Raw genomic sequence first — 18405 nt, 5'->3', positions numbered from 1 at the left:
TAAGCCTAGCTCTCTTCAAAATGCAGCAGTCCTAACTGGCACACACGTGTTGGGGAAGTTCGCGGTTCCTATAGGCCGCAAATTATTTAACTTTTTACACAAGCATTTCATACAACTGTGATGGAGATCAAGAGCTGTGTGTTGCGGGCCTCCTGAGGAATGATGAAAACTCGAGGCCCGAGTCTTCCCTGCTTCCTCCGCTTCCCGGGACCAGCCGCTCTGGCGGCCTCGCGCCCCGCGTGCCCGCGGCCTCTCCCTCCCGTGGAGCACCGCGTTTCTCTAGCCGGTGCTGTTTGGCTGTAGTGGAGGAAGAACGGGCCTGAGCCGCGGTTCCACAGTAACGAATTAGCGGCCAGTCGGGTCTCGAGGGCCACAGGCTTCTCCAGGGCGCCCCTCCCGGGTGACTGCGCCGCGGATCTGCATGCGCGTCCGTCCCTAGTCCTCCGCGGCGCTGGCCCCTGCACAGAAGGAAGAGGAAGGGAGGGCAGGAGGCGGCTGGGTCCTTCCCATCGCGGCTTGGTAACCCTGAAAGGCGCCTGACAGGGCGGCCTCGGCCTCCCAAGGCGGCCGCATTGTCTAAGCTCCATAGCAACCCAGGCGCGTTGCGGGCCACACGAGCCGGCGTAGCTCCGGCGCCCGCGCGCCGCCGCCGCGTCGCTCCGGCCCTGACCCGCGCTGGGCCCGCGCGCTGGGGCCCTGACGGCCCGCGCGGGCTCCAGGAGCGGGCAGAGGCGACGGCATGCCCGTGAAGAGGCTCACAGCGGGTAGGTGGCGGCCCCACAGGGACGGAGGACCAGCCTGCGGCGTCCGGGCCGCACCACGCGCCAGCCTCTGGACTTTACCTCCTGCCCTCCTAGAGGTACCCCCGCTCCCAGACATGAGAAAAAAGGGCTTCACTGCCCTCCTGTTGGATTTCATGACGAATTTCACGTCCTCGCCGGTTTACGCTGGCACCGCATTATCTCGCTTAATTCTACATATTGTACGTAGAATAATAGAGGGTTCCATCTATAAAGAAGGGTAACTGCTGGGTCACGGTGAATTAGTGACCAGGCAGGATTCCAGAGGCCTTTCCTTCCCACTTCCACCTTGAATTCCAACTTAAAATGCAAGCCATGTACAGAGAATGAAGAGAGGGCCAGAGATGTACTGAGCGTGCCCGTGTATAACATAGGGCTAGGTGCTGTCTCCCATGATTTCATTTACTCAAAGGAAATCAGTTTTGAGGGAGATAATGTAATATTTTGTCTTGTTTCAGAGCCACCAGCTATTACAGAAGAAGAATTTGTAAGTACGATTTCAAGGGGCTATTTTTTTTTTTTTTGGCCTTTAAAAATATAGCAAATATTAGATCATAGAAGAAAGCTGTGTGTTTTCTTTCCTCCTTTTTGCCAGAGTTTTGGTTTAGAAACAATTGTAATAACTGTGTACAAGATTTTTTTGAATTCTCTATCTGGCACATTTTTAAGAAGGGGCCAGTTAATTTGTATGGTGGATGTTGTTCATCGTTAAAGTTCTTTCACATAGATGGCCTCATTTAATTTCTCTAAACTCTTTAATGACTCCATGAGAGGAAAGTTTTATCTCCATGGCTCTATTGTGATGTGGCTGTGCAGTTCCTGGTTGGAGTAAACAAAAGTAAATGGCATTGATGGATAAAGAGTGGTCAATTTATCATTCCTTTACAAATGTACTAAATACTCTCAGCTCAGACTTATAGAGAGGTTAAATAATAAAAGTACTTTGCTAAATATATCCTATATATTGTCATTTAGGTGAGTGCTACATTTAGGGTGGGTTCCATTGTAATTCCCATTGTATACAGTGGTTATGGAACTTGCCTGAGGTTACACAGACAAACATGAGGTGTCAGAACCTAATTCCTACCAAGGTCTGAGTTTGATTCCAAGAGCTCTAAGCACTTCCATTATTTATTTATGTCTTCCAACACTTATGTTGGCTAATTATCTTATTTGCTTTTGGCTTTCAATCAACAAACATGAGTGATTGTATAGTCATAATGTGGTCCTAGATGCTGAGGTTAAGTCTCAAGAAGTTCACAGTATAGCAGGGCCTAACAGAGAAGAAAGGGCTAAGAGCTCTGGTCCATTGCTGGGAGAGACAGACACACACACACGCACACATACACACATACACACACAGAGGTACACAGAGCAAGTCAGAAATTCCTCCCATCTTCTGGCCATGTTGGCAGAGCTCTGCTTTAAGAAAAAAAATACATTATGCACACACACACACACACACACATATTTTGAGACAGGGTCTCCCTCTGTCACCCAGGCTGGAGTGTAGTGGCCCCATCACAGCTCCCTGCAGCCCTGACCTCCCTGGGCTCAGGTGATCTTCCTGGCTCAGCCATCTGAGTTGCTGGCACTATAGGCACATGCCAGCACACCTGGCTAATTTTTATATTTTTTGTAGAGACAGAGTTTCACCATGTTGCCCAGGCCAGTCTCAAATTCCTGGGCTCAAGCGATCCACCCACCTTGGCCTCCTGAAGTGCTAGGATTACAGACCCGAGCCACCATGCCAGGCCCAGCCACTCTGCTTTTAATGGGAAATTTCTTTAAGCTGCTCCAGGCCTTCCTGAACTACTCTTAGTTGCAGCAGGAGGTGAGCATTTCTGAAGCCAGCAAATTTTTTCCCATACTGCTGAAGAACACTCAACAACACGCCACTTACCGTTTGAGCAGTTCACCTAACCATTTTAGATGTTGGCCCCATCCTTGAACTCATGATAGCTTGAAGACTCTAGGCGTTCCCTTTCTCTTGGCTTAATTTCACTGTCTCCGAGTTCTCTTATCTTTCATTATTATTCCCCCTTTCTGGCTTCTCTTTTTCTTTTCTCATGAAAGTACTGACCTTCAGGATTCTGTTCTCTGGGCTTTCTCTGGGTGAGCTCCTCTTCTCCTCCTATAGCTTCAGTACCGCTGTTTCGTGGGACTTCCACATCTCCACAACTCCAGTCCAGACACCACTTTTAATGCCAGCTCCATATATCCAGTGGGTTATTGGGACTCTTCATCATCTGAATGTCTGTGTCGACAGTCTAAACTGAACCCTCCTCAGGCCCCCCGACCCCATGCTGTTTTTCCTCCACTTCTTATTTTGGTTTGTGGTGCCACTGGCCAGTCACTCAAAGCCTTGCTTCCCTTTTCTTCATCCCCTGCCTGCAATCATTTACCAAGCTCTTTTCGTAGCCATATCTTTTTCTCCATCCACACAACTACTGTCTCATTTCAGGCCCCCACCCTGGGCCTGGACTTTGGTAGTAATCCTAACTGATGTCATTGCCTCCAATATTCCTTCTGCCAACTCCAATTTTTCTTTATCTAAAGCGTAAAATTCAAGCTCCTGAGCATCACTTGTATTAGATTACTCCCTATTCCTTTGCTCTGTCTGCCTTTAGATTTTTCCCTTTCCTGTCACTCTTACCCTGGCTATCAGATTGCTATTAATTTTTTAAAACATTACCATGTTACTAGCTTGCCCAGAGCTTTTATTAATAGCTAGTATTTATTGAATGCTGACCACATACTAGCTACTAACAACCCTATTAGGTGCTAACCACATACTAGCTACTAACAACACTATTAGGTGGTTATTACTGCCCACATTTCACAGAAGAGGAGGTCGAAGTTCACAGTGGTTAACTAAATGGGCCTGAGGCCGCATATCTCGTAACTGGTAAAGCCAAAATGTCAAATGCTTTGCTTTAAGCCTTCAAAACCTTTTCTATAACTTTTCAGCCTTCTTTAACCTTATCTCCCAATGCTTTGCTCTGTGATAAAGACAACATTCTTACTGTTTTTGGTTTCGTTTATAAACTACATCCACATGCCTCCTGCCCCAGCCAAACTATACCCCACTTTTCTCCTTGCCTTTGCTGTCAAATTTTGTCTCAGTTGCCCTTCCCCATCTATTTCACAATCTTGCACATTCTTCAAGGCCCAGCTAATCTCCTCCATTAAGCCTTTCCAACTAACATCATCCAGACTGCCTGTGAGCTCTGAGCAGCTTTTAGCTGAGAGCAGTTTATAACCAGATTCTCAAATTCACATGCTCAACCAAGTATTGTCTATAGATTAAATAATTAACATGTCTTGCACATGTATTTACCCGTTTTTCCAAAGTGTGAAAGTATTGTTCTCATTAATAAATTACATATTCTTAGGAAAAATGTGTCAGGGACCTGTAGTTCCCCAAACTCCATTCTCTCCTTTTCCATAGTAGATATTAGAACCATTGCTATCCCAGGTTAAGACTACGTTTTCTAGTTTCCCTTACAGCCAAATGTGTTTATGGAACCAAATTCTGGCCAATACGATGTAAGCAGAAGTGTTGTGTCCTACTTCTCTGGAGAGCTGATGTTTATAGAGATCAAATAACGGACCCTTAGGTCACACAGCTAGTAATTAGTTGAGCCACATTTAGAAGCTGGGCTATTCTAACTTTAATACTTACATAAGTGTAGAAGGAAAGAATGAACCCTTTTTCTTCTTTTCTGCCGGCTGGAATAAAGTTGTGATGCTGGAGCTAAAGCAGTCATCTTAGATCATGAGGTGGACCTGGCATCTTGAGGATGGCAGAGACATAAGATCAGAGGGGCCTGGGTCCCTGATATTTGGGAAGCCGCAATACCTTATGATTAATGCCTTATGATTACAACTGCTTATGATTGAGAAAAATATTTTATTATTTTATTTAAGTAGTTTTCTGTTTTTTGTTTTTTTGGTTTTGTGCTCCTGTGTTCATACCAACTTTTTTTTCATATTGTATTTTCTCAGTGGATCTAAAAGTACAATGCTGTTGTGGACACCCGCAAAATAATATTTGAAACTTAACATGGTGTCTTCATCCTCAAAGGATAGAATAACTCATTTAGAATAAAGTATTTGTTTGTCAGGGACACATACCTTGTATATATTTTTAATTTTTTACCTAGGTATAAGGTACACATTGAGAAAGTTTAAAGTGAGAGTGAATTACAAAATTTACACATTAAAATTTAGGGCTGGGCACAGTGGCTCATGCCTATAATCCCAGCACTTTGGGAGGTCAAGGTGGGGCGGATCACAAAGTCAGGAGATTGAGACCATCCTGGTTAGCACAGTGAATCCTTGTCTCTACTAAAAATACAAAAAAAAAAAAAAAAAAAAATTAGCCAGGAGTGCCTGTAGTCTCAGCTACTCGGGAGGCTGAGGCAGGAGAATTGCTTGAACCCAGAAGGCAGAGGTTTCAGTGAGCCAAGATCACACCACCACACTCCAGCCTGGGCAACAGAGCGAGACTCCATCTCAAAAAAATAAAATAAAATAAAAATAAAAATGTAGGAGTCACTCTCACTTTAAACTTACAGCTAAAGTAAGGTGTAAGGTACACATTCAGAAAGTTTAAAGTGAGAGTGACTCTTAAATTTTTTTATCATTAAAATAGAGTGCATTAATAGTAAAGATTTAAGTACCTGACTTTTATATTCAAAATAATATCTTTTTCTTGTACCTTAAAAGTAGTTTGTTTGTCACTATGCAAGTAAGTGTGCCAGGCTTCAAAAAAAGTCTTTATCAAGTCTTCCATCAAAAAATTGAATCCAGGAAAGAAAATTCTTTATGGAGTAAAAACATTGTAGTGTAATGATCTATTTTGTTGAAGGTTTTCTGATTTAGAAAACCCACAGTTTTATTAACTCTAAAAGCAGATTGAAAGCTGTTTAAAAAAGGAAAAGTTAAAAAAGAGAATACCTTGTAATCTTACCATCAAATTAAGATAAACTTTAGCTTTAAGCAGTATTTACTTGTATTTTACTTGTTAAAAATGGTATTCATTTTTAGCTAATTTTTAGTCTGTTCAAATTTCTATTTTGTTATTTTTAAAGGTTGAATGAAATTATAATAAACATAGGGTATTTCTCAAGCATGAGGACATTCTCATTATTTTAACATACAGTAACATAGTTGGCTCTCCATATCCATGGATTCCACATTTGTGGATTCAACCGAACTTGGATTGAAAATATTCAGAAAAAGGCCAGGTGCAGTGGCTCACACCTGTAACCCCAGCACTTTGGGAGGCCGTTGCGGGTGGATCACCTGAGGTCAGGAGTTCGAGACCAGCCTGGCCAATGTGGTGAAACTGCGTCTCTACCAAAAATACAAAAATTAGCTGGATGTGATGGCATATGCCTGTAGTCCCAGCCACTTGGGAGGCTGAAGCAGGAGAATCGCTTGAACCTGGGAGGTGGAGGTTGCAGTGAGCCCAGATCACACCATTGCACTCCAGCCTTGGTGACAGAGTGAGACTCTGTCTCAAAAAAAAAAAAAATTTTCAGAAAAAAATACAAACTTTAAAAATATAGGATAACAACCATTTACATAACATTTACATTGTATTAGGTATTGTAAGAAATCTAGAGATGATTTAAAGTACATGGGAGGATGGGTGTAGGTTATATGCAAATACTATGCCATTTTATATGAGAGACTTGAGTATCCCCAGATTTCAGTATCTGTGGGGGGTCCTGGAACCAATCTCCAGTGGATACCAAGGGACAACTGTATAGAAAAAAGGTCCATAATTCCAGTCCTCATAAACATGACTAATTACTTGGCAATTAATGACCACTTGGTGTTTTTTTTCCAAATAAAATATGTTAAATTATACATAATTGGGTTAAATGAACAGTGAGAGCCTACTGGGGCTGACACACTAGGCAGCTTTATATGGAAACACTGGAAGGCAGGGCTAGACCTAAGTACCACCCCTACTTTCTCCTGTTCTTGTTTCTTTAAGAGGTTGCAGAGCTAGCGGCCAGAAGTGTTGTGAACAAGTCTTTAGGAAACTAAGACAGGTCCCAGAGGTCCTTTGTAAAGTGTTAGGCTATTTGGAATTCTTTCATCTCTATGGAATCCTTTACTCTGGGTAGGAATCAAATTCTCTGATGCTTTTTTGGAACTACAGAAACTGTTAGCAGTCCCATTGTTAAGTTAGTAAATAACTTTAAGCAACTTTTTCAAGGTATGGCCATATTAGACACTACGGGGTATAAACATTATTATTAATCCCCAAAGTAGCATACCTTCTGATCAGAGAGATGGCCTTTAATATGAAACAGTAAAAGGATAAGCAGTTAAGTGTTAAGTGTGAGGTTTGAATTGAAAGTACATCGGGATTTAGAGAAGTTTGCCACATCCTCTTTTTAACCGTATAGAATGGGAGAAAAGGTGACCAAGGGTGTGAGATACTCTCTGCTTTAAATGAATATATTGAGTTGTAAAGATTTTTTTTTTTTTTTTTTTTTTTTTTGAGACAGAGTCTTGCTCTGGAGCCCAGGCTGGAGGGCAGTGGCGCGATCTTTGCAGTGAGTTGTAAAGATCTTTGTACAAGGAGAAAACCTTAGGGTATTTGTGCCTAATGAATTGTCTTAAGCCTAGTAGGTATAATTCGAGATATGACTGGATAAAAGCGAGTCCAGGCCAGGCGCTGTGGCTCACACCTGTAATCCCAGCACTTTGGGAGGCTGAGGTGGGTGGATCATGAGGTCAGGAGATTCAGACTATCCTGGCCAACATGGTGAAACCCTGTCTCTACTAAAAATACAAAAATTAGCTGGGCGTGGTGGCACGTGCCTATAGTCCCAGCTACTCAGGAGGCTGAGGCAGGAGAATCTCTTGAACCTGGGAGGCGGAGGTTGCAGTGAGCTGAGATTGTGCCACTGCACTCCAGCCTGGTGACAGAGTAAGATTCCATCTCAATAAAATAAAATAAAATAAAATAAAATAAAATAAAAGTGGCCCGGGGAAGGGGTTGGGGCGTCCAGAGCTTCCTTCACCTTCTCAAGTCTTTTGTGTACTTGTTGAGAGAGAGAGACAGAGAGAAGGAAAGGGAAGGGGAGAAGAGAAAAGAAGGGAGGTAAAGGAAGGGGAGGGGAGGGGAGGGGAGGGGAAGAGAGAGGAGGGGAGGGCAGGAGAGGACAGGACAGAAGCCCGATGGAAAAGTACTTCTGGATAGATACTGATGTAATCTGTGATGATAACCTTTGGAGGATAAAAGCAGAGTCCATACTTTTGCTCCTCATTGCATGAACCGTTTTAATATCTTCCTCTTTCATAGACTTCATTTATAGAAAATATAATTTTGCAAACCAGTGGGGATCTGATACATGGGCTTTTGGTTTTCAAATGTCAAAAATGCCTTGATCTAGGCAAGCTATACTTTCAACAAGATGTGCTGTGGAGCTTGTCTCACCTTGTATTCTCTTTTTCTGACTCTTTTTCTCTTTTGACAGTATCTCTTCTTTTAATTAGTATTATTTGTTAGAGTTTTTTTTTTTTATTAGTCTTTTCTCTTTAGGTTTTGTGTCCTCAGTGTAATCTTTCAATTATTCAGTAAAAAATGTTGTAAACGTTTACTATCTAAAGGCATTGAAAAAATTAAAAGAATAAATAGGAAGCAGCCCTTTTCCTCCAGAAGTTCACAATCCAGGATGAGACATGTAAACAATTACAGTATGAAGTGATAAAGGTTTTTATAGGGGAAATACAAATGACCACTACTCCAGACTTCTGGAGAAGAAAAAAGATGGGTACATGAATAAGAGGGAAAATTTTTCTGGGCAGAATAATCACCATGTGCCAAGGTGCGGAACTATAAAAAAATTGCTATGACTACAGCGTGTAGTATGAGATAAGGCTGGACAGTGGGCAGGAGCCAAATTGCATTCACCATAAGCCCTTTTTGTGGTAGAAAAGGATTGGAGACTGGGGGAACAAATGGATCCCTTGTATTAAATGAGGTGTGGCTAGGAAGACTGACCCATAGGGTGGTACGGATAAGAAAGAATAGGAAAGATGAGGTTTGGCATATGATGGATAGGATGGTGAACCAGAGGTCAGTCCCTTGGTAGATAGGATTCCAGAGTAGTAGTCAGAAGATGGTCAGATAACCAGGAATTTATTCTAGAGGCAATGATGCTGATTTGAGAATCTGTTATTTAATACACAGAAGGCTAAGAAGCCTGTCCATAATGTGCAGAGAAACTTGATCTTATTTCCTTGTAATAAGGCCCCCCTCCAAACATTTACTAGGAAAAAATTTAAACATGTAGGGATTAAAAGAATTGTATAGTGAACACCGATATACCTACCACTAAGATTTCACAATTTTTGTTACATTTGTTTTTTCACATAGCTGGCCTATCTCATCATCCATCCATCAGTCCATCTTATTTTTTATGCATTTTAAAGTAAGTTACAGACATTGATAAACTTCACCTCTAAATACTTCTTGAGTATCATGAACTATTAATAGTATTCAATATTAGTTTATGATTCTTTTGTTGATGCAAAATTTATACACTGAAATGCAAACATTTAAAGAATAATTTGGTGAATTTTGACAAATGTATACACCTGTGTAATCCAAACTCCAATGCATATGTAGAACATTTTCATGTCCTAGAAAGTTCTTCAAGCTCCTTCTCACTTGATTCTTGCCCCCATTCCCCAGAGACACCTACTATGCTGTCTTGCTTTCTGGCCTCTCTCCTTTGCTCATGCGTTTCTCTGTGTACTCAGCATTATTACCCCTCATATTTATATTTCTAAATACAGAATTTGAAGTTATTTGAAATGCATTTCAAAGGCCATTTTTCCCACTTGAGTCTATTCTGATTCTTCTTACCAGATAACATCTTTTCTTCCTTTGGAAGAAACAGTTTATATTGTAATTCTCTTATGGCATGTATCATATTCTTTCTTGGACTGTGGGTTTTTTGTCTTCTTATTTCCTCTTCCTTGCTTATAATGTCTTTGTATATCTTGCATCTTTTAGAGTTGTAAAGAAATTGGACTGGGTGTGGTGGCTCATGCTTGTAATCTCAGCACTTTGGGAGGTCTAGGTGGGAGGATTGCTTGAGCCCAGGAGTTCAAGACCAGCATAGGCAATATAGTGAGACCCTGTCTCTACAAAAAAAAAAAAAAAAAAAAAGTTTTTTAAATTAGTTAAGCACCTAAGTGACAGAGCAAGACCCTGTCTCAAAAAAAAAAAAAAAAAAAAAAAAAAAAAATTGTAGTTAATCTGATTTGAAGTTGCGGCAAAATAACTTTAAACAAAAAATTTTACCTACCATAATTAGCAAGCACACATAAACTATTTTGTTAACCCTCTTTCAGTAAGACATTTGAGAAGTTTGGACTAAAAATGGAAAAGCTGACTTCATTTTCACAGATGGCACACCTGTAATACATAAAAAAAAAAAAAAACGGGTTTCAAGAGTACATTCAATTCTGAAGAAGTGTTCCTACCTTCATTCAACAGAGAATCTGTGTTGCAAATTTTGCAGTCAGGTTTATGGAATGATGTAATGGAGGAAATGATTCTAACTCAGTTTTCTTCTTGATTATACCATTAACCATCACCAGTTTATTGATTATTTGGAAGATGTTAAACCTAAGCATAGAGACTTAGAGCATTTTAATATAGCCAAGTAATGGGATTGTGGAAACTCTGAGAGTAACTGAGTTACTTCTTCAGCTCAAGGCCTTAATTTTTTTTTTTTTTTTTTTTTTTTTTTAAATTAAAGGGTTTGTGGTGTAAAGGGCTTATCAGATACTCATGGGTTTACAAGACTGCTTACTGATGTGACAAGATATTTTGAACACATTGAACTAGAAACTACAGTGGGAAAATAGGTTCTTTTATTTACTAAGAGAAGGACAAGCCTTTCCACTCAAGTGCCACATGTGGGTGAGCAGATCGTACTTGGAGGCAGCGCTTATTTCCCATTGTGTAACTACCCAATATCAACGCAACTGCTGAGGTTTGATATTGATAGAAATTAAGGCACAATTTTAGAAAAGAAATATTGATTTTGATGTATTTGATAATACCTGAGGTTTTCATAGTTTTCTGTAAGTGCAAACCAAAGGATATGACTGAATGCCTAGGAAATGTCAAGTCACCAAGGGGTTAGAGCAGTGCTACTGCTGCCACCTGAGAACTCTTACCAGTCCCTGGTGAGATGAGCTGAGCTCAGGAATCTAGAGTAAACTTTGAAAACCTTTATGGCAGTTTGACAGAGTATATTTATATCTGTTGAATTTAATAACAAAAAAATTGGGATTGCCGTATGTATCTTCTATTTCATTTTCTAATTATTCATTCAAAGTTATCTATCTGAAATAGGTTAAGGAAAAAAACAAAAAACAGGGCTGGGCATGGTGGCTCATGCTTGTAATCCCAGCACTTTAGGAGGCCGAGGCGGGCAGATCACTTGAGGCCAGGACTTCGAGACCAGCCTGGGCAACATGGTGAAACCTTGTCTCTACAAAAAATACAGAAATTAGCCGGGCATGGTGGTGGGCGCCTGTAGTCCCAGATAGGAGGCAGAGGCATGATAATCACTTGAACCCAGGAGGCGGAGATTGCAGTGAGCTGAGATCACGCCTCTGCACTCCAGCCTGGGTGACAGGGCAAGACCTTGTCTTAAAACAAAAACAAAACGAGTATCTCCTCTCAGATAGTTCATTGAATTAGAATCTTTTAGAAGTGCAGGACATCTGGAAATGAATATATGAATCTGGAAATTAGAAATTTCAGGCAGTGTGGCAATTCTAGGTAATACTTAGGTCCACCTGGTGCTATGAAATACATATTCTGTATTATGACTAAAAATTAAAAATGAAATGTATACTTTAGAAAAACTAACAAGGGATTGTATTGCACTACTGTATGTTATTTAAGATATACACTGTTCACATCTGTGGATTTCTGATCATGTGATCCAGTACTGCCAAATTTGGCCACCCTTATTGTAGCACAATGCCTTCTACCCAGAATTCAGATGTTTTCTCATAAGAGTTAGCAAAAACTAGATAGTCCACTAAATACAGTTGGAATTATTAAAGTAACTTTGGAAGGTAAAGTCTGATAGGTTATTAAAGGGCTTGTAGTTTCCCCCAAAAGGATATCTGCCTTGTTCTGCTTTGTTAGACTTTGCCAATCAGGACTTTCTTTGAGCATGTGCTACTAAGGTACTACTACTAAGGTAGTAAATTTATTAAATCCTTAGTTTGTTGTTATTTTAATCAGTTGAAATTTTTAGAAAACTAAATCTTTTGTTTTGAGGTTTCTAGTAAGTTTCTTGATATAAATTCTATAAGTGATTGTTTATAACTCTCTTCTGATGCTGCAATTACTTAAAGAAATTGCCCTGAAAATCTACTTCCCAAAATAGGTGCAATATGCTATAGTGTCTTCCTTATAGCACTATATACTTCAGTACATTTTAAAACATTGGCCAGTATAAAAAGAAAGTAATCAGCCATATGGAAATAATAGCATTGTGTCATATTGTCAACTTTCATGTTAGATTTGCAAAATTGAAATATAATTATGAATAACAAAATAAACACATGTACCATATAACAGTTATGCCATGATGTGCTTTTGACATAATGGAAACAATTACTAATAAAATAAGGTGTCTTAGGATTTGGAAGAGAGATTTTGTTCTTGGCAGTGTCTTTTCAATTTTGCCAATTTGAAAAGTGGCTATGTTGGTGGATGAGATAGTTATGGAAAAAATGTACGCAATCTTTATTCTTAGAACACATGCATTGTCAAAGTTTCCTCATGCAAAAGTGAAGCAAGATCCAGATTAAAAAATGTATCTCATTCTGGGGTGGCGGGGCAGTACAACATTTTCTTCACTTCTTTTATCACTTCCATTGGGCAATTTAAGAAATTTACATGCTCAATTTCATTTGGGCTCCAAACACTGCTTCTTGTTGACTCTGCCTTTATTTTTATGAAATATATATATATTTAAATAAGTCTGTGTGAAACTTACAATGTGGTGGTATTATTTTGTATTTGTTGATTTTCATTTAAGTGCTGTGCTATATTTTTCATGTGTTCTGTTTTCCAACTAAGTATAGTAGCAAAGTGTTTTAAGAATATGCTCCCTTCTGTTTTCTTATTTTTTCCTTTCAGAGATTGGAAGGAAACTATAAAACACTATAAACTGTGTCCAGTTTATAGTGAGGGTTCACTGTTTACTGACTAAAAGAGATTTGAAGATCTACGTGATGATAAATTCATAGCAGAATTAGAGAATAATATAGGTATGATTTAAAACGTTGTATAATTATAATACTGTGTTTTTATGTTTTTTTTTTTGCAGGAAGATTCTCTGGCAACAGATGATTTCCTTGTAGACTACTTTAATGAATTTCTAAGCCTTCCAGTGAGTTTATTATTATGATCTATCGAATACATATTATGAAAGCAAAATATTTTAATCACTGAATTATCTTGTGAGACCAATTTATCAGGGATAATGCTTTTTAAAAAATATTAAAGCATTTAGGTAAAGGTTTTATCTTTTTATATAATCATTTGGATTTGAATCATATTTAGAAATTATTCTTATTGAAGAAAGCTGGAGTTTTTCTAACCATTATAAGGCATTCTGTACAAACTCTGGTTCAGCTGTATTTGGCACCATGTTAGGCTTTTTCTTTCTTTCTTTATTTATTTTGAGACTGTGTGTCACTGTGTCACCCACACTGGAGTACAGTGGTATGATCATGGCTCACTGCAGCCTTGACTTCCCAAACTCAAGCGATCCTCCCGCCTCCCAAGTAGCTGGAACTGCAGGCATGTGCCATGACGCCCAGCTAACATGTTAGACTTTTGACAGAGGTGATAAGGACAAAATATCAAAAAAGTCAGGGAACTAATTTCTTGCTTTCAAGCAATTATTTTCATCCTCTTGGATAGATCTTAAAGTGGAATTTGTATTTAAGGCAACTAGAGTTTTATATCAGTAGTAAATAGGACTTGGCACACTGTCGTTGGTGTAACATAGATGGATGCCAATTAATAGTTTCAGTCATAGACAGCAGTAACATATATTGTGAGTATTAAGGGATGTCCTAGTCCATATAGTCTATGCTGCTATAACAGAATAACTAAGATTGGGTAATGTATAAGGAGTGGAAATTTATTTGGCTGACAGTTCTGGAAGTTGAAAAGTCCAAGATCAAGGGGCTGCATCTGGTGAGGGCCTTCCTCCCACATCATGCCATGGTGGAAGGGCAAACAGAGATTAAGAGAATGAGGGAGAAAGAGGGGCACTGACCTCACTTTTATAACAAACTTTAAACAAATTTTATAACACTCTCTTGATAACCAACCCACTCTCAAGATAATAACATTAATCCATTCAGGAGAGCAGAGCCCTCTTGACCTAATCACTTCTTTTTAGGCTCCACCTTCCAACACTGTTGCATTGGGAATTAAGTTTTCAACACGTAAAATTTGGGGGACACATTCAAACTGCAGCAAGGAATTGGGGAAAAGTGAAATGAGGGGTCATAAAAAGACCTATCTTGAATGGAAATAAAGTTAATAAGGAATGCTGGTTAAATGACATATAAGAAAAGGTTTCTGCTATTGGGTTATGAAAACTGTTTTCCAGAAAAAAATTGAAACATAAAAAAAAAATCACAAGTAATTTTAAAGGGAGTGTACCATAAATGTGAAGTCTCTTAAAGCCTGAACACTGGAAATACCTTTTGAAGGGAAATTACTATTCAGTACTTTCTTGTGTAGATTAGTTTTATATATATGTATGTATCTATGCATGCGTGCACGTTTGTTTTGTATTTTTTTTTTTTCTAAAATAATTTTGTACTCTCTCTATTGGGCATAGCTAAGTCTCTGGACCCATTATAGAAGTTAGATTGACACACCAAAGCCCCTGCTCCCTTTCCAAGAACAAGCCTGAGCGACACCACAGGATACTCAAAGAGTTCTTGTTTGGTCTGACTCTTTAACTTTTGTTATCCAGTTGTATATTATATAAAACCCAGCAGCATCACAAAATTGCCAGAACTTTGCTTTTCCAGATTGTGTAGTCTTTCCTGTGGGCTCTGCAATCTCCATTCTCTCTCCAAAACAAGTACATTTTTGTGAAATTTTAAATAGAAAAGTCTCTATATAGATCTAATGTCAATTTCTTAATATTTGCATTTCAGGGTCTTGGGATTTGTGATTACATTGACTTGTTTTGGAAAAGAAATTCTCTTAATTTTCTTTTTCAAAAAATCTATTTTAAATTATAGAAATGACATAACAATAGTACAGACAGTTTACCAAAAATGTGATAATCCTGACACCCAGTCAGAATACACATTGCCATTTTTGTGTTTCCTTTTAGACTTTAGGTGACATGACAGTGTGATTTTGATTGAATTCCATGTAGTAATGTTTTTATCCCTCCTGAGCAAGACCAGAAGTTTGACACCTTCGTGTGTCCCAAGCACTCACCTGGGCTGCCTTTTTCCTGTTTTCCATCTCGCTAAATCCTGTTTTTACTTCCCCTTCCTTTTTTTTTTTTTTTGAGTTCCTTTTGCATCTACATTCAGGATCACACAGTCTACCTATTAATTACCATTCTTCACATTACAAGACAAGAGAAGAGAAAATGTTGTCACGGGTTTTCAAAAAGAATCTGGGGACAGAGAGGAGAAGGAATGATGTATTCTCAAACCAAGTGTCTGGCAAAATTCTAGAACAGATTAGTAATGTTTGGTTTATGAGCACTTAGCTAAGAATTAGAAGCCGGTATGAGTTTACTGAGAGTAAGTATACCAAACTAATCTTTCTTTTTTTGGATAGTTATAGACTGGTATTTTAGGGAACCATAAATTAATATATTATTATTTCAATAAAGTATTATAAAAAATAATAAATTGAATCATGTCACTTCCTGCTCTGTTCAAAACCCTGTCTAGGGACTTCTCATTACACTAAGAATAAAATCCAGAATCCTATATGATCTGGCTCTTGCTATCTCTTGATCTTTATTTTCTCCTTACTTTCCCTACTTACTTTCCAACCTGACTGACTTTTTTTATGCTTCTCAAACAGGAATATGCCACATATACTCAGGATCTTTCTACCTGGCATGCTCTTCTCTTAGATACCTGTATCACTTTCTCCCTAACTTAAATCCCTTCTGTTTACAAAACCTTCCCTAACAACCCTATCTAAAATAACAACCTCAACACATGCTCCACTTATAGTGCTTTGTCTCCAAAGACTTTATAATTATCTGTGAAATTAGTTTTCAAATATTTGAACTGGTTCACTAACCATAATCAGCAGGAGTTGATTTTTAATAACCTACAGATTGAATTCCAAATTTGCTAGTGTACAATTCAAGACCTTTTGTAATTTGGCTTCAGCTTAACTTTCTAGCTTTGTATCTCGCTTCACATTACTTGTGCCATCCTGCATACTCTTTCCTGCCTCCCCTAGCCCACCAATCTGTCTTGACCACACTTATTCTTCCCGTGCTCAAATCTCACCATGTAATTTTTGGTATTAGGAGTGAGAGAACTGTGTTTGATTCCAACTTTTCCACTCTTACTGGTGTGATCTTAGAAACCTTGCTTACTTCATTCCTCGATTTCTTTCTCTGTGAATTAAGCTTACTTAATTCCTCGATTTCTTTCTCTGTGAAGACAATATGACTATCTTACAAAATTATTATCAAGCGAGGTAATGTATATTAAGTGCCTAGCACAGGTTTAGTGCTTCACTTTTCTTTTCCTTCACTAGACTATCTCATCCTCCATTCCTATAGCATAATAGGCAATCACTCTTTAATGGGATTGGTGGATGGTCAATCTAGAGGATAATCTTATGTGCCAAACAAATCTGTCATTGGCTTTGCCTTTTTAAAACGATTTTTATAAGAGACTTGGATGAAAAGTTGCAAGTTCCAGTATTAGGTCACTCATCTAGTAAATAATGGTCCACACAGGTTCAGATGGCTCAAAAACTTTTGATTGTTCCATCATGCTATGATGTCTATAGAACTGGCAGCAGAGGAGTAAACTAATGATTTGAGTGAGAGAATCTGGTCTTGTTTTTATCCCGATAGTATGAAATGGACCAAAACAAACAAAGTTAATGTGGTTTTAGGGGTCATTAATAGAAGTGTAGTCAAGCTCAAACAAAATATTAGTCTGGATCACAGAACTCAATAAATGTTTCTTTGAATAGGGTTGTATTGTCAGACTGCGCTTAGACTGTTGTGTTCCATTTTTGGTGCCATATGTTAAGAGTTGCTCTGCCAAACCAGACTCAGGGAGACTGAGCCAATGATCACTCTGGAAACCATGTCAAATGAAGGGTTGAAAGAAGTTTGGTGTTTAACCTGGCTTGGGAATGGGTGACAAGGGTGAAAAGGAGTAGTCCTTTTAAAATATTTTACGATTTGATTGAGGAAGAAGGGTTAGTGTATTCTGTGAAACTAGAGTGCAGAACCAGGGCCAGCATTTATGAGATAAATTGATTTGATTTTCACTTACCATAAGAAGGAACTTTAGAATTCGTTTTCTAACAATTAAATGGGCTGACTTTTGAAGGAGTAAACTTGGAGGTATTCAAGTAGAGGTTACAAAATCATTTTATGAGAATATCGTGTATGTGTGTGTGTGTGTGTATCTCATGTATCTCTGTATATGTATATATATCTATGGTGGGAGATTGGACTTTCTTGACCAGAGAAAATTTCCTTCTTCTCTGTTTATTTTATCTCAGAAGCTACACTGTAAATTTCCTGGGGGCAAGGACAGGTCTTTTCTGTATCTCCCAAAGCTTCTTGATTATGATTCTGTTTTTATTTCAACATTTTCCGTGTGAGATCCTTAATATAAACAAGTAAACCTTCTAATCTTTTCTCCTGCCTCCTTTCCTCACCCACCCCCACCCTCAGCCCCCACCAAAAACAATAGCCTAAGCCCTAGAGTGTAGATACAGATTATAGGGCCCTTAGGTCATCTCTGAGATGACTTCTGAGACTTTTTCCGTATTTGTAATGACATGCCCATGGTCCCATACCGAATTGTGGTAGAAATGGGCCTAGAAATCGGGCATTCTGGCCCCTACACTATTTCTTTCCATTACACCATTATACTCTTGGGACACATTGTAAGATCCAGAAACTGGTGGCTGGTAGCCTGCCTCTGTGTTATTTTTTGATGAGGAGAATCCAGGACAGTTGCTGCTATTATAAATGATTATGGCACTTTCCAAATTCTAGCTTTCATAACTTCATTCTGTTTGTTCTTGTGCCAAGTTCACATTCAGATATTGTTTTCATTTGGTGTCTGGGAGGTTTTTGCTGTCAACTCTTTATGGACAAGTGTTTGCTTATTAAGTTTTCTTCTGTGCTATAGTGTGAAAATGTTTTTTTTTCTTTTGGCTTTGTTTTGTGTGTTTTATGCTTAGTGACTGTTGTGGGATTGAGTAGATGAGCCCACATAGATTTAGGTTGGTCCTCTGTGGGTGGTTTCAAATGTTTGTGACATT

General features: G+C 38.9%; 1 protein-coding gene across 2 annotated transcripts in view; it reads left to right on the top strand.

Moving 5' to 3' along the window:
* Positions 1–647: 647 nt before the first annotated feature.
* Positions 648–18405, top strand: part of RGS22 (regulator of G protein signaling 22) — a 153368-nt gene continuing 135610 nt past the window's right edge. For both annotated transcript variants that reach the window (XM_015145781.3, XM_001096690.5), the window contains exons 1-3: positions 648–764; positions 1259–1287; positions 13202–13264. In XM_015145781.3, coding sequence (XP_015001267.2) covers positions 740–764; positions 1259–1287; positions 13202–13264 — 117 coding nt within the window. In that variant the 5' untranslated portion in view covers positions 648–739. The remainder of the gene's footprint in view (positions 765–1258; positions 1288–13201; positions 13265–18405) is intronic.

The sequence above is a fragment of the Macaca mulatta genome, chromosome 8 (genome assembly GCF_049350105.2).
Source record: "Macaca mulatta isolate MMU2019108-1 chromosome 8, T2T-MMU8v2.0, whole genome shotgun sequence".
Lineage (NCBI taxonomy): Eukaryota > Metazoa > Chordata > Mammalia > Primates > Cercopithecidae > Macaca > Macaca mulatta.
This window is presented reverse-complemented; position numbering and strand designations above follow the sequence as displayed.